The sequence below is a fragment of the Solea senegalensis genome, linkage group LG12 (assembly GCF_019176455.1).
Source record: "Solea senegalensis isolate Sse05_10M linkage group LG12, IFAPA_SoseM_1, whole genome shotgun sequence".
Taxonomy (NCBI): Eukaryota; Metazoa; Chordata; class Actinopteri; order Pleuronectiformes; family Soleidae; genus Solea; species Solea senegalensis.
The window spans coordinates 17520265-17544471 of NC_058032.1; the positions used below are offsets into that span (position 1 = coordinate 17520265).

The window sequence follows — 24207 nt, forward strand, 5'->3', positions numbered from 1 at the left end:
TGTCTGTAAGTGACCATCCAAACACCAATAATATACCATATAATACCAAAAAAACAAAACAAATAAAATGCCAGAAAAACAGGCCCATATTAAAACTGCACTAATTAATAGTTACTGGTGATGCACTAAAGTTTTTGACTGTGTGATGTAGGATAACAAGACTGGACAGAGGAATGGTGGGTGGAGAGAGTGGGTAAGAGAGGGCGAGACAGACAGACAGACAGAGAGAGAGAGACAGAAGAAAGAGGACACCAGACACAGTACAGGTACAGTTACAACATAGTACAATAACAGTAATGGTACTGATATTTACATGTACAACAAATACAGTAATCGTAAACAACCACATAAAGGGTTACCAAGCATAAAGCAACTGCATCAGTATGAGTTTATTTCATGATGTGTGTGTATGTGCAGAGGTCGTCATGAGATGTGGTGAGGAATACCGAGCCGGCCAGGAGCAGATCATCCAGGCATAGGTAGTGGCCAGCGGTCCAAGGACCTGCCATGACCGAACCCGTGGTTCCCTGGCACAAGGGACCCACCAAACACCCAGGAGCCCTGATGTCCAGGGTTGGTCCCCACCCCACACTGCACTTGCGACAATGCGCAGTGAAGGCAGGGTGAAGGGGGCCAAGTCTACCCGCAGGCAGCAATGCCCCAGGGCCATCACAGCTGTCCCCACCCAGACAGCCAGCCCCAACCCAACTGAGGACCGAGCAGGAGCCGGATACCTGGGAGAACACTCACGCGCACCCCCCAGCCCCATAGGGGGCCTTTGCGACCACCTATGAAGGTTGCCAGCTTCCAGACTGACAGTGCCGTACACCCATCCGCCCGCATCACCAGTCGAGAATGAATTAAAACAAAGAAATCACTTAAGTTATATTCTGTATTCAAAAATCTTAACAGATTCTTTAATCTGAAGGATATTCAAAAACCCTACAAGATCAAAAGTTCTTTCCGTCCTATTTTATCAGTGCAATACCCATTCAATATCTATCTGTTTTTAAGTGGTATCTCTTGTATTTCTGACCCAAACACCACCAAAGTCGACTCTGCACACACAGGTGCTGTTGGTAATTCACCTGCCAAGTTTGAAGCCGGTCACCCTTAGGACAATTATGGGATTGAGTCAGGTGGACAGATGTTCCTTGCACTTACAGAGAGATTTTTGTATCCATTTCTACACATGGACCATTTTAGGGGGTTCCAAACCTCAGGTTGGGGACAACTGTGCTGGACAATTAACAAGGGACAATTGACAAGCTGAAAGTGTTGGAACCCAATGTGTCATTTAAACAACTGTATTCTGGCTATCGTTTTTAACCCCTCCTCCCATCAAGAGCGCAAGGGTTAATTGCATAATGAAAATGACAAATTTGTCTTTTTCACTTAGAGAGTTTATCCAATTGAGCAGACTCCATCCCCGTCTCTCCCGAGGGACAAGAGTAGTGAGAAAGAAAATAGAAAACCTAATTTCATGGTGGGAGCAGTCCACCGTTAATCTCTGATAGAGTCAGAGTCTTCAAAGGCTACAGTTATCAATGGCAGGATCAAACCCATATGGGCAACTGTGAACAATATAAAGGATACCTCAGGCAGAGGAGAATGGAAAAGGGAGCGATTTGCTGTAATGGCATCTCCGACTTGTACTTTTTCCCCTGACTATTATGTGAAGAAGACTGTTTTTTTTTTTAAGAGAGGGAGAAAGGCGGCAGTGTGAGAGTCTTTCAGCAGCCAGTCTCTTAGTTTGGGGAGAAGGAAAATCAGACAAGAGGGAATGGGTGAGGGAGTAAAGGGGGAGAGAAGATTTGTCTAAGATTTAAGAGCAAAGGTTTTGACAGGTGAGGAGAAATGATGCCTCACTGGGTCGTTCCTGCTCACCAGGCATCTGTCTGACAACACACACTTCTCCATCTTTGTTTCTTCTCCTCTGTTCTGATGCTATTCTTGTCATGCCTTTGTCTCCCGCTCTCTAGATTAGGGCTGCAGTGGCTGGAATCAAGTAATCTTATTTATTGATTACTAAATCAATCAAAAACTATTTGATCATTGAGTGTTTTAAATAAAATAAGTTATCAGATTGTTGAGCTTAAATATTCATATTTTAACTGAATCATTTTGGTTTGTGGCCAAAAACAAGATTAATCCATGAATTGAGGAAACAATCATCATGTGTCAAAATCTCACTTGTTTATATTCAGATCACTTAACCAGAGAAATTAGGCCAAGCAGAGGTGTCTGGCTGTTACGTAGAGCAACGTTCAAATGTTTTTTTAATGCTCTTCATGGATGAACAAATTGGGAACACGGAAAAGGAACAGTGTTCAGAGTCCTTTAATGTGGCTGTGTGTTGCCAGGTGTCCATATTTCTCAGCTGAACGGACAGAGTAGTCTTTAGTTCTGCTCCATGTACGAGCTAACGTAGTGCAGTGAGACGAAGAGGTTACTATAGAAACGAGCCTTTCCTACTCTGGACGTAGTTGGGGCATTTCAGACAGATATTTTAATGGCATTTAAAGGTTATATGAAAGACATTTTCAACATTAGTTTGGCAACACCTATTCACCATGTGAAGTCAAGTGGAGTCATGGTGTCCTGAGCAGGGAGTCACGTCACGCTCAGTGGGTTTTCTGATCCAAGCTTCTCTCCTCTGTTCATCTGGTGCCTTCAAGGGGGATCACGTTTAACTTGTTTAAAACAACACTCGTATTGTAGTCACAACAATATAAGTGGAAAGCTTCTGAAAACCCTGAGTTACATTTTCAAAAATAGTGGATCCCATGGAAGCTTATTTGTTATAATCAATATATTTTAGTAGGATGGAGAAAATCATTTTGTAGGTTGTCATTAGAAATAAATGGATTTTTTTTATTCCTTAAAGTACAATAAGGGTGCATTCACACCAGCCCTTCTTAATCTAACCATAGTCCATTTGCTCGGAAAGTCTAATGCGCATCAAAGAAGCAAACTCTGGTCCGCCTGGTTTGCTCTGGTTTGCTTCAAGTGAACCAAATGTGGACTACAATGCAGGGCATTGTGGGTAAACAAACAAAACATGTGTGCGTGTAGAATGATAGCCAAGCGATATGGCTGAGCCCCTTGTATGTGTCACATGTTCACATAAGACAAAACAAAAAACCCAAGACTGATTTGATGCAGATTTGATTCTTGTTCATTGCTTGTCTTCTCATTCAGTAATTCTTGATGCAGTGCCGCCTCAGGCGAGGAGGGGAATATTTTATTCAAACGGTTCAGTTCATTTCACTAAAGCGGAACGGACTATTAGGTGTGAAAACAAACTCAAATTCCTCACAGGCTAGCTAACACTGCCTAAAACAGAGCTCTCAAACTTAAATGTTCGTTTGTGATATGTATTGATTCATTTTCCATGATAAATATCTTTTTTCTATTGTGAACCATATCATTATGTATCAAAACAAACACCTTTATTTTGAAATTATTTAAATGATTGTCACAATAATTGCTAATATCGGTCACCCATACAAAAGCGTTGTTTTTCCTGACACTGGCCTCTCCTTACCGGTCTTGAAACTCATGAGTCATTTGAGTTTGAGAGCCCTGGCCTAAAACAGTGTTCTCATGACATAACAATTGGAATGCTATGCATATTGTGTTTAAAACTTCCAATGTCATAAGCACAACTTTACAAGTGCGATTTGAAGGCACCACTTTTATGTCATCAGTCAGTTCATGCTACTAAATGTGTGCAGCAGGTAATATTATGTAAGAATTTAGATTATTCTTACAATGCTTGTCATGCTTATCATAAAACTGGCCAAATGTTATCTAAATCTTGTTTAATTGTTGATGCCACTGAATATAGCATAGCTCTTAGTTGTGCTTCAGGTTGCATGATGGCCTTTGCGTCACCTGAAGTCCAACGAGGTGGAGGCCACAAAGCATTTATTTTGGTCCAATTTGCTTAACGCCTCAAGGCACTAAATATACTGCAAAAGTATTGTCTCTATCATATTACGCTTAGTAGACACACAGCTGCAAGAAAGTAAATTGGTAAATGTATGAAAACATGCAACAGTAACAGTTTTTTATGATGCGCAGACCTTTTAATGGGCCCATTATAAATGACAGTAGCCACTTTGCCTATCAGCTGTTATTACCCTGTGAGTCTTATCATTTAAAATTAAATCTGGCAAACTGGCCAGACAAGAGCGATTGAGCTAATCTAAAACCCCAGCAGTGAGAAATTGTTCAAGCCAGCAGCTGCATATTAATGCTCTTATTACTACGGCTTTAGTTGATGTCAATTTTCTCTTCATTTGGTTGCATTTAGTGAGCGGGAGCAGTGCTGTAGGGGTCGACAAACCATGTACAGAGAGAGAAGGAGAAAGCTAATGCATAGAGGTTTGCATACATTGGCTGCAGAGACTTTTTTCCTTTCATGGTGAGATTTCTGTCTCTGTCTATCACAGGTTTGCTACTCGTGCTTCACTGCAAGTCAACTTCGGTTATGTCAGCAGGATTGACGGAGCAGAGAAAGAGCATATGGTTTAGTTGAAGGAGGAAAGTGAATATTAGAACATAAAGACATGGAAAAAGACCATGTTTGCTTGAGCTAATTCAAGCAATTTTCAAAGCGTTTGAGTTTGCCATATACTACATTTAAATACATTTACTGTGCAAATGTTATATAGCTGTAATATAACATTGCTCATGACCACACAATACATTTTGTACTACACATAGCAAGGTTGTGTGATCAAAAAAAACCTTACAATTATAATGTGTGTACACATATATATATATATATATATACATATATATATATATATATACAAAGACACATTCATGAATACAAATTCACTCAACACATAAATGTATGTGGAAAATCTTTGAAAAACACCCTGCACAGACAAAATGCAGTGTTTCCTTACCAGGTTAGCCAGGATGTAGTGATAGCTCTTGGCATTCTTGCCTTGTTCAACAATCTGGAAGACAAGGACAAACAGAGAATAAAATGCCTGTGATACAGTGTTAGAAAAACACAAAGTCTGTTTGTGGGTGTTGGTGTGTGTGTGTGTAAGCGAGAGGAGGTCTCAGCTGTGTGTCTGGTAAAGTGTACAGTATTTGACCTTGTGCACAACAGACAGAAACGGATTCAGAGGAAATCAGAGCAGAGGGACTGAACAATGAACATTCTACTGTAAGAAAGAGAGAGGATGACTTCACAAATGTCAGCTTCGATCTCTGAGCAGCATTTTAAGACATTACCTGCTCCATTTAGTCAAAGTATGTCTTAAAGAAAAGGAAGGTTCTGGAGGCAGTTAGAAACTTCTACTCTTTTGTCACTTTTGTCACTCTACAATTTCCTCCTGTGCTCCTTACTTGGCTTGTTCCTCTCTACCTCTCATTTCCTATGCTCCTAATAACTGCCTCCCCTCCTCTTCTCCTCTCTTACATCAGCACTTCTCCTCTCCCTCTTTGGTGATCTATGACAGTTTGCATCCGTAATGTTGCATTACCGCCTCCTTTAACCTTTACCTACATCGTCTACTTTGGTGTTTTACGGCTCTTCTCTCCTTTGCTGTCTCATTTTCTCCTTTCCTCCACTCATCGCCTCTGCTCCTCTGACAACGACTGCTTTGTTTCTTTGGCCAGAAATCCACTCTCCAGCGTAAATAAAACTAAAACGCAACCATATTACATATACAGTGCCCTCAGTGAGGCCAATTCCTTTACTTTTGCCATAGATTGAAAACATTTGGTTTTGACATCAAAAAACTTTACTTCCAGGTATTTATTCTATCAACATAGAATATAGCACCTTTTGTTTGAACCCACCCATTTTTCATGTGAGCAAAAGTATTGGAACAGATAGATTTAAAAAGGATTGAAGTGAATAGGACTAAACATGTCGTTGCAAATCCTTTGCTTTCAATCACTGCATCAAGCCTGTGACCCACTGACATCACCAAACTTTTGCATTCTTCTGCCGTCATGCTTTTCCAGGCTTTCACCGCAGCCTCTTTCAGTTTGTCTCCTCTTGAGCAGGTAAAATGTGTGCTCTGTGGCGATTGACTTGGCCCCTCTAAAAACCTTCTACTTCTTGCCCCTGATGAACTCCTTTGTTATCAATGCATAACATTGTTATGCATTGTTGTTGTTTTTTTTGAAAGAGCTGACTCTTAAAGAGTTTTTTAAGTACAGTTAATTAACTCCATACCCAACTAATGAAAGAATACACAATTAATATTTCTTGCTTTTTCTCTCTTTAAGAGATTAATAAATATAATGCTTTACACACCATTCTCCCCTCCCTCTACTATTAATTTCTGTATCCTCTGACGGTTTTTATTTCATCTTTGTGATACTTAACAAACTTGCAATAATCTGCTTTTTTCACTTCTGACAATACCATCAAATAATGCACTCAGTCAGGCCTGAGTTTTCTATACAGCCTATACAATCCATCTGTCCTCCGCCTGCACTGCTATCACTCCCTAACTGTGGGAGATACAGGTCAACTAAGCACCTAAGGTCACACTGACTGAGAGCTGAATAGTTTTGTGCCAGAACTGGTTTATCCACATAAACCAGACATATTTTTGACCGATAACATTTCCAATCGACATACAGAAAAAAAAAGTCAGCACCAATATCTACATAGTCTGTGTCTAAAGCTCGTCATTCAGTGAACCATTTTTGACCCAATGTTGAGTTTCAACTTGATCGGGCATCATTTCTCATGCAGTGCACAGATGGGACTGATTATCTGCCTCTATACAGCAGTTTGGCAGTCAAATGAATTTCTGACGCAAGAGATTTTGGACGACCAATATTAGGCTCTTGCACTGTTGAAGTACAGCCATGATTCAATTCACCCGACTTTAGATGCTCTATCCTCCCTGTGCATATGCACGGTGACGAAGTTCTGACTTCTACTATTACAACAGATATAAACAAGAGACACTGGCAGAACACAGACGATGCTCTCAGCTGTCTGGCAATATACCTTTTTAAATTCTGGTTCACCAAACTATCCATCTGGTTTGTGTGTGTGCTTTAAGAGAAATCTTTGACAACTGTCAAATAGCCAGGATTGTCCACAGGGGCTGACAGTGTGAGCCTTTACTGGTCAATACTTGACAAAGGGAAAATACTGTGTGTGCCATTGAGGTCTGAATCAAAACAATAACAAAAGACAAAAGTGTAGTTTGATGGTGTTGGGAAGCAGCACATGATCACGGGAATTGTTGTACGGCAGTAGGAGTTTTCCCTGTAAAGTGTGGGCGCTTCGATGGCAGAACAGCAAACACCAGTGAGTCATTGTTATCCAATAATGACACATATACACAATAAAATGGAAGAAAAACTACAGAAAACACACAGACTAACTAGTAATAACAAAGGTTTCATTCCTCACTCTGTGGTTTCATGAGGGTTACCGATCATATCTTTAAATGATATTTCTATCACCGTACGGAGCATGCGAAGCTTAAATGAAGAGATGCTGTGCTGTACAACAAACGTTTATGAGTGTCATCACACTGGGCAGTCACATAAAATAAGGCCAAGTGGGTAACACTAATTTAAAGCCATGCATCATTCAATTAATAGCCCTAACACAGAGAATAAAGACTTTCACTGTCCCTGCTCAGGCATTATATTCATAACCTCACTCCTCTTCCTCTCAGTGAGCACCTTCCCCTGTGTACATTTTATGGAGTGTGCTTATTTGTTTGTCGTGTGTGTGTGTGTGTGTGTGTGTGTGTAATGACGCTGTAGGTCATGACAGAAGGTGGCATTTGTTATTAATGGTGACCCCAGTGCAAGACGAGCCCAGCGGCTGAGCCCCGGGCAGGGAAAATCTAGAGGGAAGGAGGAGAGACACGCACACACCAGCGGTGCCACTTATACAGCTGATACCAGGGAGAAGAAGAAACACACACACACACACTACTGCGAGAGTTGACTGTCAAATGGAAATGTTTAGAATGTGAGTGACCCTTAAATTACACATGCAGATCTGAAGAGTGTTTCACATTTCAGCCCTGAGAGAGAGAAAAAGAGGTGGAGGGGTCGCTTTTTATTCTCGATGTAGCAAAACACACACTAATGTACAATAAATGTTCTCTGAGGAGACTACGTCAACATTCAGCCTCCACGAGAAGTCACCCTCAGGATACTGTCAGTGACTTTATCGTGAGGGAATCTGTGTACTGTATGAGACCGACACAGGAGTGAGTTTAAAGGGCAAAAAAGAGGCAGAAGAGAGGGGGAAGCAGATGTGTGGGTGATTGATGGCGGTCGTCTGAATGGAGAACTTCTCCAGCTCCTGTAAACTGGTAAGAACTCATGCAATAACCTTAACTGTAGACACCGGGTCATCAATAACATTCACACAGCGCAGACACAGGCTGCACATACAGATGGGGACCGTCTGTGTGTGGTGTGGTGTGTGTGTGTGTTCTATTTATTCACAACATCTTGGGGTTTACCGTGTTCTTTATAGTGTCCAAAAGCAAGGACCTTATTATTATTATTTGTATTGTTAGTACATTTATTATTAACAATACATTATTAATCACATTATTACACTGATTATAAAAGTGCCATCAATCAAAAGACGGATATGGACACTGTTACAATGGTAGTTTACACTCGACATGTTGACTGATCATATTCTCGATTTTTTGTTGCATTTCTGATTATTCGTCTAAAGAATGGTCAAAATTCCATCTATTTCATGCAACTCCCACACCCTGCATAGAGTTAAGTAGCTTTCTATGCAATCAGATGTTCACAGAAAAACACAAAACAACCTAAATTCAAGTGTAAATGATCTCCTTAGTGGTGGAGAATGTACTATTTCACCAGTTGTATATGCTGTTATCAAATGCAGCAAAAGACAATCAGAGTAAATGTCATCATCCGTGTAATGAAAGCTCAAATGGTTGCTATGGCGACCAGACTCAGGCAGACCACTGTTTTCATGGGAGCTACGGCGATCAAAGCAGTTCTGGCAGATAATGTGTGTGGGTTTTACTGAGCTGAAACATCAGAAATGCAAAGAAAACAGTTTCCCATTTTAAGTTAATGTCATTATCATGCGAGTCCATCCAGGATTTATTTAATACCCATGTAAATGTGTAAAGAGCCAACCCTACAACCAGACGGTCCACATGATAATTTATTAAGTTACACTTCTGGTTTTAGTTTTTTTTGTCGATTTTGTGAAGGTGAGCTAATACGTAAAAGTTAAACGGTCTCGGGCTGGCTTTTTTCTAAATACTTATCTTAAAACAAGTGCACATGCATGCAGAATCATTATTCTAAAAGACTGAGGCTAAAGCTTACAGATATATACATATGTAAAGCAGTATACATCTAATTAGTCCTTGTAGCCTTTGTTAAGTGGGATTAAACAGCCATTATGATTACTTTGCTTTTTTAATTGGCATCCATGATGATAACAAGTAAACAGTTTCTCAATGTCTTTGGAAGTAATGCAGTCACAATTAAAGAGATACAAAATGTCAAATTGTCATTTTTTGCTTCATTCATTCATTTATTTGTTTTTTTTTTTAAAGGCAACACAAATAGTATTACTACAGCTACACCTTTTAACACGCAGCGACATCCAAACCAGAGCTGACGTGCCTAGTTACAGTTGCCAGGCTGGGATTGGACAAAGTGTGTTCAGGGGAGGACACCAGATTCTCTTTTCCTTTCAACAGTTCAGCGGTGAGTGAGTGATGATGTTATCACAGAAGAACTGCTGATTTCAAATGCCAACGCTGCGTTATTTATCGCTCCTGTCCTCAATGCTCCAGGAGACCAAACGCGGCAGCAGACCGCCAACCAAACCCAACTTCTCGTCTACACTGTGTCTCTTTTTCTCATCCGTTTGAAACATACAAAGTCTTGTTCTGAAGTAGAAGTATTTTTATTCCTAGATGATCATATTATACAATATTAATGCAAACATTTTGAAAAATAAAATAAATAAATAGACAAAGAACGCTCTCTACCTTTTTCAGGATGCCCGTGAGTCGCTCAGTCTCGCAGTCGATGATAATCTGGCCCTCCTTCCTCTTGTCCAAATCCTGGAACACTTTCAGAAAAGAAGCCTCCGTCATCGTCTCCACATTAACCGAGGTCACCAGCCAGTTCCTCTCTGCTGCCGTGTCCAGGACCTTTTGCAGCACTGACAGTCCTGGCAGAGAGAAGAAAAGGAAAGAGCTGACACTCTGTGGAAACTGTGCAGGAAACGAACTCTGGGAGCCACCTGTGTGGACATTTACAGCAAAAAAAGGTGCAAAAAAGAAGATGTAATGGCCCTCCAGCTCTATCAGGGCCTGCTGTGTTTGTGAGTTTTGCCTGTTGTTTGTCTGGCAGGTACCCGGTGGGTGGAGATCATTAGTGCAACTGGGAGCATCTGACCAGTCTCCCTGTTGTGTTTAAGATCTGACAGGGACACTCATCACACTCCCTCATCATCCAACCTCTAGCACCATGTTTGCATTTGTTTGTCAAATTCAGTATGCATTTTGTGTTTCTTTATTATCATTTATTAAAATCTGTAAACATTCTGTTGAAACTATGCAACTCCCCAATTTTTCCTCACTTCTCTTTGTTTTCACTTCTCTTGGTCATTGTGAGAGGAGTGACATCATCACATTTACGACAGAACCACGTGGTTAATTAAGTGATGAATGATAGTCTGGTAATAATTTACTGAAGGCAACACTATGTAAGAGCTTTTCTAGTTTTGATGAGCACTAAGTGCTTTACACTACACCTACATGCAACATTTCTCTTTCCATCATACTCATTCACACGCTGACAGGAGCAATTTAGGGTTAAGTGTCTACATTGGCATGTAGAATATATAGCAGGTGATCAAACCCTAACATTCCAGTTGGAGGACGACCCGCTCTGGCGCGCTAAGCTGCCACAGTATTCGTATAGTCATAATAGGAGCAAAAAGAAATTGAAATAACTTGAGAACAAAACGGCTGGGCAGAAAACCAAACTATTTGTTGTTTGCTTATCCATCATAATCTATACCTGGGGCTTCAGTGATTAAATTTAATAAGTGGGACGGTCCATTAAACATACTGACATGTACAGGTGTGTTATTCCAGCTCATACAGTGCTGGGGCTAAATAATCACTTTCACACTAACAAATCAGCCCGTGCGTCATCGCTGGCTCCACACTCAGCCAGCATCACGCCCTCCTCGCACCAATTACAGGTGCCGCTACTCAATAACACTGTCACCAATACACTGCTGAGACGGTTGGGCATCATAGAGAAAGCGTTAGAGCAGCCAATGAGCTAGGGGCTCATGCTAAGGCAGGAAATAAAAGGCGATTAGAGAGTACATTGATCTTGAGCTCTGATTTACAATCTGACTCACTGCTGTACTGCTTCGCTGCTGGCAGCAGACCAATCAGATTCCGCTGGAGCTGGCAGCCGCGGTTGTTCCAGAGAGTAAATAAAGTCATTTCACCCGCAGCAGACTGTCAGCCATTACCCAAATGAATTACAGCAATTACAAAATTTAGAAATGTAAACTAATACATGATGAAGCTGCATTTGTTTTTTTTTTCTAGCACTAAGCGTGCAAACACTGCTAAAGCCACTGTGGGCCTAAACACTATGTGCTTTACATATCCTCCATGCTCGTGTGTTCACATACATAAAGGCACTTTGTGCGTGTTGAGCAAATGTGAAAATGGCTTATTCCACGACAACAACAAACACAACCCAGGGCCCGTCAAAAGAAGGATGAGAAATGCAGTCACAACCTGTGAAAGATGATTGCCGGGCTTTATTAGAATGCACACCAGCTGCTCTCAAGGCAATTCACGCTGCCTGTTTGACACCAGGTCATTACGAAATAGAAAGACGGATGGTGTTTCACCTCCACATATGACCACAATACAGTACAGGTAAATAAATGAGACAACCAGAAAAATATGCCACGATGCTGAAGAGAAAGGTGCAAAGAGACATATAACTCCTTCCATGGTGTTTCCTTCATTTCAATGTTGCTCATAAGTGAATGACTGTAATCCTCGGCACCGACAGTCGTAATAGTCACTGTGAAAATGATGATAGACACGGAAACACAGGAGCCAGTTAATCACCACCATGAATGCACTCTAGTTACAAACATCACGGACTGAATGGGGTCATGTGTTGTGGTTTCAGCACCATGGACAGCGCCGTTTTAGAAAGCACACCATGTCTTTTTTGTTATCTTTCAAATCTCTTGCTCCTTCCCTTTAATCATCTTTCAACTCTCCCACCATCTGTGTGTGTGTTCCTTTGTTTGAGAGACTGCTTGTGCATTATGTGCATCATGTTCCAGCACCTGAGTTTACAGCTGGGCAGCAGTCAACGTGCACTAAAATTAGTGCTCGAATCTCATTAGTACTTAGTAATGAAGCTGTTTTGTGCATAATGCATTACACAGAGCTGGAGTGCACTATCCTTCAATGTTTTCGGTGTTGCTGAATGACTACAATTCATATCTCTTCAAAACCTCCATCTGTTTTTTTTCATTCCTCCCTCCTTCCTTCCTTTTTTTGGTTGGCTGTGTGTGCATTAAATATCCTCTCGCTTCTTTAAATGTAGCCATGTGCCCTAATGCTGCCCTATAAATCAGAGCCAGTCTGACAGGGAGGCTCGCAGAACTAGCCAAGGTAAAAATGGTCCTCCAAAGGCATCCTGGAAGAGAATAAAATCATAATAGTATCTGGCTGTCATAAACACCTTTTTGGCCAGAGGCACTACACTGAGAACCTAGAAACCAGGCAATCAAGACAAGCGAAAATAACACTTGGGGAAGCCATTACCTGAATATTGTTAATGATGGGTTTAATGGCTTACCAAATTTTTTTCCTGTTCTTGTCTTTTGAAAATAAAAACAAGAGGCACATTTATTAGCAGATGCTACGCAATAAGACAGCAAGACAGATGTTGATAAAGTGATGAAGCGGCATAAGGTATGTCTACGTCTTTATCCTCAATCAGATAATTGGATAAACACTTCAAACAATATGAATATCAAAATATATTAGAGCAGAAATTCGATTTTTGTCAAAAAATTTGTCACCTCTTTGTTTGGTAATCTTTGTGTGGACACTCATAGGCATAATGCATTCCCTAGCCCCTTACTGTAACCTTAACTAACCTAACTTAAAACTAAATTTTGGAAGCCTGAGGAAAGGAATTGGGCTTGTAACCGGAAGGTTGCTGGTTCAATCCTGGGATCCCCTGAGCAAGGCACCAAATTCACCATTGCTCATTGGGCACTGATAAGTGCTGCCCACTGCTCGTGTGTGTTCACTACTGGTGTGTAGTGTAGAATTGGTGTATGTGCAAAATGACTAAATTATTAACCATCACATCTAAATGCCTAATCTAATTTTAACCCTAAAACCAGGTCTTAATCCTCAAAAAGCCCATTAAAGTTGTGTGGACCAGGCAAAATGTCCTCACAATGACAAGGTCAAAATGTTCTCACACACCTATCTTGTCTGTTTGACCATTGGTCCACACAGCCTATTTAACACGTGTACACACACCCACACAAACACACACACATGCGCACAACTATAATTCTGCACAACTCAATATGACGTTTCTTAAAGGCTTAAAATAACCCTGTCGGAGAGGTGACTGCCGCATAGTATCCAGGCAACCAAAGAGTACTGATATGGATTCCACTGGCTCCATCCTACCACTCAGTCACACAGGGGTGACCCTGCACACACACACACACACACACACAAATCCAACAGTTTGGATAACGAAGGGATCAGAAGAGATTAAAAAAGTCTGTGGAACATGTGTGGCACCACTGCAATCATACATCAACAGGGCTAAAGACCACTGTGAAATCGTCCAAGCCAACTCTTCATAGTGTGCTGAGGAAAGTCACATGACCGGCGTCCATCTTCAGAAGTTAGACCTAAGCGGCTTATTTATCAAACACAAGTCACAGACATCAGCAGATAAAAGTTGTAAAAAGCCCTTGTGCTGCAGCTGCATATTTAAAATTTGAAAAGCACACACATCACTTTGCCCTGAGGCAACACTCACCTGCACACACACACACACACACGTACACGGTCAAGCTTCAAAAATCAGAGCACCTGGTACAGATGGCATGGAATTATGGCAAAGTTACAGCTGATTGGCTACATGGGGGAGTGTGCGGAGGAAGCAGGAGGCTGACAGGTGCGCTACTTTATTTCTGTCTGCCTCTGCAGATGAAGATGTTTAAATTAGACACCGCAGCACTTTATTTGGACATTCTGCTATAAAGAGAACTGTTGTGACATGAGTTACTATGAAGGAGTGCTCGACGGAAGGCTTAATCTTCTGTTCCATTGTGAGCCCTATCTGCTAGTCTCTGCAGGTCAATACATCTTTTCTGTTGTCCGTTGTCTGTAGGCGCAGTCGGCAGTCGACAAGAAATGTTCTGATGGCAGCTCATTTCTGCACAATGGCTACAATTGACCCCATTGCTGTCGCCATGGCAATCTGAAGACCACTAATGGTCGGTTTAACGGCTGGTTCTTCACACAGATTTTGTGGAACTACACGTTGTGCTTGTACTGAAGAAATACACATTTAAAAAGAATTGATGAAACGCTGAAAGACCAAAAAAGATGACGACATGTGAAGCTCTAACCTGTAATTGGTTTCTAAAACACTTTTTTATCTTACTTGTTAAAATCCTCTCCATGTCCTGAAAGGGCTGGGCAATCATCCAATAACAATACAGATGACGATGTACGTTTCTTTAATATCAAATTAATAAAGTTTTAATGTATTACGATATTATGTTTATGCACTGTGCAAACACTATGAACACAAAATGAAATTGGATCTGTCCATTGGGCTGCAACTAAGTATTATTTTCATAATTGATTCACCTGTCATTTATTTTCTCAATTAATCGAATAATCGTTTAGTCCATAAAAACTGTAATTGACGATGTTCTCAAATGTCTTGTTTTTGGTCCATAAACCAAAAATATTCAGTTTTAAGGATTTCTTTGTTAGGAGCAAGAAAACCAGAAAATATCCACATTTAAGAAGTTGAAAAATCCAAAAATCAGTTTCAAACCCAACTAGTAATCGATTAAAAGAGTAAAAGTTTCAGCCCTACTGTCCAGAAATGTTTTTTAAAGCTGCAATTCACTGGTTTCAGTAGTCATGAATCAACAAAGCTCCTCCAATCAGGCGGCTGTTAAACAAAACCCAGATAAGGGATTAAGTCGGGATATGTCAATTAACCTTGGCTGAACCGAGCCTCAAGTCGGTTGCAGGAAAGCAGAGACGCATAAATTAGCACGGAGATTTGTTGTGTGTAGTTAGGGATTTGTTAATCCTGCTGCTCAATCCGCTCAGTCAGCTGTCACTCCGATTGGAAATAAATGCGAGTTACAATTATTCATAATCCTCTGGCTGTGTTCCTCACTTTTATTAGCACTCGTTAAAACAGACAAACTGTGAGTCAGTCAATGTTATTTAATTGTAATAGTCTTTATTATCCTTATATGGATTTTGTGAAGACTGGTGTTCGTATTGCTGTCAAAGGATTAAAAACATGTTTTTTTTATGCAATATTATTGCAGTTGAGAGGATTAGAAATGCAAACAATACTAAGATTTATGTCAATAATATGCTTACTTTTGACCTTTGAGGTCGGACCCTTTGGCTCTTCCGGACAAGTACCTGCACGAGAGGTATTGATTTTTGGTGATAGTATCAATGACCTGTGCTGACTGCTTGATCCCAAATGTCAGCATCACACAGCACAAAGCCGTGCACTCACCACACCACAGATGATCTGCACGGGTCTACGATTTAGATGCATTTTCTTAGATCGGAGATGTGGAAAATTTGAATAAAAGGCACAATTTGACACTCTATCTCAACTGTATATTTGCTGATAATGTCAGTGACTCACATCTTCATCACCGTCTCTGCCCCGAGAAGATCGCACAACATTAAAAATTTGACAATGTTGCCGGTAGCAAACATTCCAGATTCCACAAAAGACTTTCCGTTTACAGTCGCAGTAGGAAAAAGCATCACAGCTTTCCCCCGTGTGATTGGTGACTGGACTGCACACAGATCTGCATCAAACGTCCCTCAGGGAAACATGAATGAGATTTTTCCACTGGAGAATGTACAACTCTGAGAACTCATTGAATTGCAAATATGATGATTTCAGTGGAGCGGCAGTTGGTAAGTGGGGAGCTCATTTGCAAAAACAAATAAGCACAACTGAGGAGAAAGATTTTTTATCTTGTTATATGAAATTCTATTGTTCTCACCTCATTACCAACAGTGTGACAACAACTCAAATGAGCGCCGTAATGTTCGGCGACTTAAGTCTGTCTGCTTTTGTCTACCAGGCTTTTTCTCTGATCTTGAACAGCGGTTAATAGTGTTTCATTCATCAGTAAACCTGCGATCAACCTCAGGGTCTTCTTCAAAAAGTTGTGAATGTGTACTGAGTTACTCCTGGCTTGATCAAGCCACACCTTCTTACTCCTGGTTTGGGGTTTGTGTAATGGACTAAACCAGGATGAACTCAGTAGGACACTCAGATATCCTGGATATCTTAATTCTACATTTGCGCAACATACCCCTGATTGTAGCATTTATCTGTCTGTCTGCCTGTCTGTTCTTGCGCACTGCTATCTCTGATTGCCTTGTTGTGTTTGTGAAGGAAGATAAAAAAAATAATAAAAAAATGTCCACAACATAAATGACTACAACAAGGATCAACAATCATTAATAATAATAAAATGCATTTCCTACCTGAGTCTGAGCTGTACATGTAGACAAACTTGGTCCATCCATAGTGGTCGATGACACCCACCAGAGCGTCCTGCAGCTCAGGCCTCAGCTGGATGACAAACTGGTTGGCCGTCTCGATCGGGAAGGAAGGCGTGACAAAGCACACGTGCAGCGCTCCACAGAAGGACATGAGCATGTTGACGGTCTTTCTGTCGTATAGGCCAATGATGGCGTACACACCTTTAGAGAACTGGGAGCAAACTGGGAACAAGAGAAGAGACGAGAAGGAAAGTTACTCTCTGGACTTTCCTCACAGGATTATAGAATAAACAAACAGTTTTTGTACAAGTGTGTAGTTTGTTCCAAGTTATGAAGGTGCAGAAGTGCAGGGATTAAGTTGTGTGGTGAATAATCTCTTTCAGTTGGGGATCTGAACTGTTTAGAAAAGTTTAGAAAAGGCAGATTGTGAGGTGAACTGGGTGAGAAGAACCTGAAAGAACAGCAGGGGCAGAAATCAGTTCAAAGGGAATCTTCAGTTTTCACAGGAAAATAAACAGTCAGGGGTCAAAAATACAGTCTGTCCAAACAAGACAATCACATCCAATAAGCGACAGGCAGGAATCCAAGAAACAAAAAACACCAAACAGGCCAGATCTCTAAGAATGAGGGAGAAAAAACCCCACAAAAATAATCTGTCGACATATTCAAGACATATTGAGGGGAATTAATGGAGCTGCAGGTGAGAAGAGACGTGGAACAACAGGTGAGGGGAACGAGATGTGACAGGTGAGTCACTGATGAGGCATAAAAATAAATCAGAAAAAAACGTATCATGAACTGTTACACAGATATTATTATTATTATTATAAGCCTTTAACATTTAATGGCTATTAAAAAATATAAAAATGGCCACACTTATATTCCTTGTGGTCAGAATGCAGTGAGTGCATAAGTCACATGACAGAGCACATTCAACAGTAAGGGTTATTATTTATAATAACAAACATTAGAATGATAACACATTCAATCCAAATGAACAAAAAAGTGGAAAGTCATTTTTAGGAACCAAAATGGCAAAATCTCCTTCTCCGACTGTGACATCGACAGGATCTAAGCGGACATCTTCCTCGTAGTGACCACGATTAGTGTCTTTATAAAGCGCTGCCTTCGGATACTAAAGTTTTTCGTTTTTAGTTGCATGTTTATGCTCGACCAACGTTCAAGCCTTCCATTTCCATTTGTTCTGCTGATACAAGTCGAGAAACCACAATCCATTGTCATTTAAGAATGACTTCATACCATAGCAGCGGCTGTGAGAATGTATTAATCATATTGCCACAGCGATTACAATTACTACACATGTGATTATCTACTTTAACACATAAGCAGGTTTTCATATAGACACTTGCTCCACTGGTGCACTCCAATTTTATGTTCATTAAAATCCATGATTGTAGCATTAATTGTGTTGACAATGGTAATTTTAAACATTGTGCCGTTGATTTCACAGCATTAGCCAATTTATGTTTCTGCAATATAATATAAAAGTCGAAGCTGCTTTACTTTAAATTAGATTTAAATAGATTTCCTCATGTGGGAGAGGAATATGAGCTGATATGAGACCAATAATCAGCTGATTGAGCCGAGCTTCTTTGTCCTGTAAAAATATTTGAAAACATCACCTTTTATCATAATGATAACTTTAATTATTTTGGATCAGTTAACATAGAAAAAACTAATCATAATAAAGCTGCAGTAAGTAACTCTTGGGGATTTGTTTTATTGCTGATATTATTCTGCCTGTGTTTCCTCTTCATTAACAGAAACAGTGCAAGGATATTTGTTGCCGTTATATTTGAGTAATATGATCAGACCTGTATGCATTTATCCCATTTGGGGCAGTTCTTTGCGTTTCCAGTCAAACTGTATCCTGTTTGCTGCCATCTTGTTTTACTTGTGTAACGTTGCCTCCGTCTGTCTTGACAGAAACACTTGATAAGGTTGCTGGGCAACGTGTGATCTAAATACTGCTATAACACAGAGAAGAAACACCGAGTCACATGTGGAGAACTACTCATTCTACAAAGGTTTTAATGTAACAAACAAACACTTGACTCTAATGCAACACAAATTGAAAAAGTTAATTGTAACCCCATGTTGAAACTAATACACTAATTCAGCCAAAAATAACTTTAATGGCGATGTGAACTCAACGACTCACAGACATATTCATGCAAAGTGTGTAACAGCACTCTGTTTGTTTGCTTTCACTAAGAGGTGGAGGAGGTGAAGGCAGCTTAGGAGTAGAGAGGTTAATCAATGCATCCCCAGGGTTCCATTGACATTTTACTGGCAGCAGGAGGCAGCTACCATCTCTCATTAGCTTTTCTCCCCCAGCCTGTCCATTTCTCCTCCCGTCGTTGTCCGCCCGTCACTCCTCACACTCTCGATTCCGTCACACCCTCAAATATCTCAAAATAGCCTCGCTGCATTATTGTCAGAGGTATGGCCTGTCTGTGTTTTCTGTGGGCCTTACACGCCTCAGTATTTTCCAAACAGATTGAAGTCGCTGCTTGTCCCTGGTGCGCGGGCCAGCTCGCTGCTAGGAGCTGAGGGAAAGACAGAGCGAGAGAATGGCCCTCACCCAAAACGCCTAACCTGTCACAGACCTGCACCCTCCAGGCACACGTGTGTGTGTGTGTGTGTGTGTGTGTGACGGAGACAAATGGAGAGTGAGAGCGGTATCACATTCACATACGTGTGTGTGCACACGCACACATGCGCACACACATGCTCCAAAAGCCTGGTGACTCACCCCACTTAAAAAAAGCACTGAAATAGACATTTTGCGCTCTGCCACACCGACTCAGCAACAGAACTATCTCGCTTTCATGGTCTGCACACGCTCTCACTGGTAAATGGACACTCTCTCAGCTATTCCTCTCCACCAGCACACAGTACATTTCTCCTAACCATTTTCTAGCACCAATTTCCATGCAGTGGTCCCCGTGTTCTGCTTGGATAAAAGGTAATGATGGCTTGTTTGACTTTGTGTGCAGTGTCCCATTATGCCGGCCTACAGCAGGTTACCACATTTCACTGAAAAGGAGTCATTTCTCATACCTTCACTCTGTCCGACTAAGGAAAAGAAGCCATGTGGCACGGACCTCCTGCTCCGAGCTGGCAAGAGAACCTGGTGCTCGTCTGGTTCGACATGAGCGTGACACAGAATATTAGTGTAACTCAGCAGTGTCAGCTCAGACGGCAGAAACAAAGAGCGGCATGTTGGTTGTGTGTGTGTGTGTGTGTGTTTGTGTGTGTATGAGCAGCTTGTTAGCGATACTCCACAAGTGTAACGACATTCAAGGTAGGGCAGAGACACCTTAAGTGATCTCGAAGACCTCTGCAACACCTGTCCACCCTGGATTTCTGTGTCTCTTGGCGGCATGAATGAGGTTGCCCGGGCAACAGCAGGGATTACAGTTGCTCAGAGCTGCTAAACGACTTTTGAAAGCGGTGGGAATTGTGCGAGTGTTTGGACATTTTTTTGTCACAATTATTTCCCCCCCTTGAGGAATCAGCTAATTTGCTAAACTGACTCAGCTTTGCAAAATCCTGAGATAATTTCTGGAATTTGGGACGATTTGCTGGCGCACTTCCGCTGCACCACGTTCTTATTTACGTTAAAAGTTAACCACATCAATTTCCAAAAGTCAACAAAACCCTTCAGCATAGCGACGTGCGGAGGCTCACCGGGACTGTCCTTTGAGATCTAAAACGTATCCTCTGACTGAACAATGAGTGGATTTGCAGTCGGTGAAATGCAAATCCACTCATTCAGAACTTTTGGTCAGCAGGAAAAGAGGGAGAATAAGAACTCAAATCCTAAAGGGAGCGAAACTAGCACAACAGGAGGAGCTGTCAGAAACAAATCATGCACCCACTGTCTTCCCTGCTCTGTGTTTCCTGTGCCCTGCAGCTGTTCCTCTGTTTAGCATGAGCCAAATATCAAATGACAGACTTGTCTGTGCCGGCTGCACAGAGCGTGTTTTCATGACAGCTGCTCCTGAATCTGAAGTTGTGGATGATGGGAGGGCTGCGAGAGGGTGCGAGGCATTTCTGCATGCTTCCTACCAGCTATGAATGTTTAAAAAGCCCAATTTACAAAATGAAATAAATGAAAAGATCTGAGTTCAACTTCATCATTAAAAATAGAGCTGGAATTGGATATGTTTCTTTGATTTTTCAAATTGACTGGAGACCAGAGATGTTTCAAACATGTGGCTGGAAAACACATTTTGATATTAAAGTAAGACTGCTTAATTAATCATCAGTATCTGCCCGACATATTGGCAAACGTATGTATAAGTGGAAGCTGTCAAGGTGCCCTTGTGCTGCTTCCCTGCTGTTCCACTGGAGCTGCTCACCCTGCATATAGGACAGACATATTACAAGGCAGCTCTTTTGTGTGAATCAGTGATTCTATTCTCAATAGATCTGTGATGCTTGGCAAGTCCAAAACTATATATATATATATATATATGTATGTGTTAAGAAAGAAAATCAATACAGTTGAACAGAATTGCACGGCGAGCAGATGCAAGACATCTTTTCAAATGCTCTTTTGAGGAGATACACAACCAGGTGAGTCAAAATCAATACAAACACATTCAGTAAACATGTATTCCAGACCCACGGACTCATGTGATCACACGAACACTACAAAGACTCTGCACACAATATGTACCCCCACACATATACGCACAAACACGCACAGAAGGAATAGAAATGTTCTACTATTTCTGTCCTCTGGGACTCGTATGCTATTATCCTGCAACATTAAGGTCAGAGGGAATTTTGCAGCAGTAGGAAGCCGGGATCAGCTGGAGGGAGCATACTGATTGGATGGTTTTTGTTCAGTCATCCATAAAGGTCTCTTTCTTTAATAGAGCCCTACTACTGTGGACCGGCATGTCCAGTGCCTTCACAAAATAAATAATATCCAGTTATGAAGCCGTTCATTTCACCCACTGATCAACTACAATACAATTCTGTTTTCTGTGTATTTTTTACCATCGAACTCCAGCAGCATGAAATCCTGTTGTTTTTCTTTTTTGGCATCGATGAACAATGATTTTTATGATTTTTACAAAGGAACAGTGAGCAGCTACATCAGCGTGGCTGTCCTCCACCTCAGCACGACCCTGACAAACAGATTCCAAGAGCAACACACCACCTCTCTGCACATGCACTTCCACACATACAACTAGGATCATAATGTCTGCCCACTGTCACCTTATCAACACAAGACCACAGACTTATGCCCGGGGAATCAAACTCCATTTGCTGTGTAATTTGACACTAAGAAACACTCAGCTTTTTTTTTTACTGAATACATCATTTTGTAAATTAAAATAGCAGAAATGACTGAAAATGCCCATGACAATTGCACAAAACCCAAGGCGACATCTTAAATCTTTCCAACAAATTGTCCCATAAAAATTAAAATCACTACGATATATGAAAAGAGATCAACACAGCAAATCCTCACATGTCAATCACAGGGAAGAAACAGCTGGTCAGGGAGTCGTTCATCACTTTCCACAAGTCTTTGTTCGGTCATGTTATTTAGTGACTCCTGTGTTTGAAAACCTTGTAACACAGACGCACAGATCAAGGCAACAGTTCACTAGCAACCCACCCCCCCCCACCACCACACCTGTGTGCTGCTGTTTTTGTCAAACATTCAGTTTATTGTCAGATAAGGCCGTCTATGTGAACATACGCTTAAAACAGCTTAGAAATGCTGATGTAGATTATTATGCAGTCACCTGTAGGTCAGATGCTGACGATGTATCAGAATCTTAAGCCTTAAGCTGATCCAAACCACGTACAGAGGTGGTTTTGATTTGTGATTCTGATCAGATTTTTACAGATCTGTTTCAATCTAAACGTCTCGGTCTCTTAGATAGGATTTCAAAGAGTCTTCCCCTGCAGTTCCACTGAATGCATATCCGTTGTGCAGTGGCTCCTCATTGTTCCATCAGTCTGTTGCTCCCGCAGAAAATACACAAGTGTTCCATTTTTGGCTCCACCAACACTACGCAGAATTCAACATGAGCAGGACAGGAAGTCAAACACCGATACAACATCAAGCTTCTGTTTTTTTTCAGAATAAAAGCCTGTGTTATACCATATCAAAGTTCTGCGCCCCCCTGCAGCACGACTTGAACAACGACAACAATGAAGTAGATCTAGGGAGACAGAAGTTAAATGATCAGCACAGTAGAAGACAATAGTTTAAAAATCAGAAAAAAAAATGCCACAGCTCCATATAACCATTTGGGACAGAAACAGACAGAGAACTCTGTCGCCCATTTTGTTTATTTGTTTAGACTACTTGTTTTTCCTGGGGAAAGACCTCTAACTATTGAAATTCATGTTTAAAACTAGACTAAACAATGTCAATGTGAACAGTTAGTCAGGAAGATCAGATTCTGATCTTCTGATTTGAGTGGCAGTAAAAAACTAAAACTAAACTAAAAGGCCTTATACAAACCGACTTCAAAAACCTTTCAATTTAATCAATTGCATCAGCTCAATTTCTTTTTTTTCTTCTCTCCTTTCATGGTGATTAGAGTCTTACAATACGAGAGGATTTCACCATAAAAACCCATCAATGTGCTGCTATACAAATCAATATGGCTGACTGAATTAGCTCCTGCTAGAAAGGTTGCTGCCATGTCTTGGAACTCGTCATGACAGTCTGCCAGCAAACGTATGATTGTCATCATCAGCATTTGTAAAGTGACATAGTTCTAATGTATATAAGAACACAATTGTCACTAGGGGCTGGAGGGTTGATGGTGGTGAGTGAAAACAGCTCAAAACCAAATTGTCATGGCAATTATATGGATTTTATTGGTTATTATGTGGACACCCTGTGTGTTTTAAGGCTGTGACATGACATGGTTTAATGCTATCATTGTTATTGTCATGTTTTAACCCTGCAACATTGTTTTTTCATGGGGAGGATGTTGATCCCATTATAGGAAGAACCCTGATCCCAGCACTCACTAGGGGGTTTTTGGGCCCAACCCTTACCATCCATCGTCAACCACTTTAGCTTCCACATGGGTGTCACAAGGCTGCTGGTGTCAATCCCAGCTGACATAGGGTGAAAGATGGCGATTCCATCGCAGGGCAAACATAGAGACAAACAAGCAGTGACTCACACTTATGGGCAATTAACCTCTGCATGTTGTTTGTGGGAGGATAAAACCTACACACAAACAGGGAGAACATGCAAACTGCACACAGAAAGGCCCAGACTGAGATGTGAACCAGCAACCTTCTTGCTGTGAGGCACCAGTGCTGGCCACGTGCGACA

The 24207-nt window shown here is 41.1% G+C and overlaps 1 protein-coding gene across 11 annotated transcripts in view; it reads right to left on the bottom strand.

Annotated features, from left to right (window-relative positions):
- gria1a (glutamate receptor, ionotropic, AMPA 1a) overlaps positions 1 to 24207 on the bottom strand; it is a 74975-nt gene that overhangs the window by 37851 nt on the left and 12917 nt on the right. For all 11 annotated transcript variants that reach the window (XM_044039939.1, XM_044039949.1, XM_044039938.1 and 8 more), the window contains exons 3-5: positions 16839 to 17078; positions 10017 to 10201; positions 4920 to 4973 (exon numbers count right to left, since the gene is read on the bottom strand). In XM_044039939.1, the coding sequence (XP_043895874.1) occupies positions 4920 to 4973; positions 10017 to 10201; positions 16839 to 17078 (479 nt within the window). The remainder of the gene's footprint in view (positions 1 to 4919; positions 4974 to 10016; positions 10202 to 16838; positions 17079 to 24207) is intronic.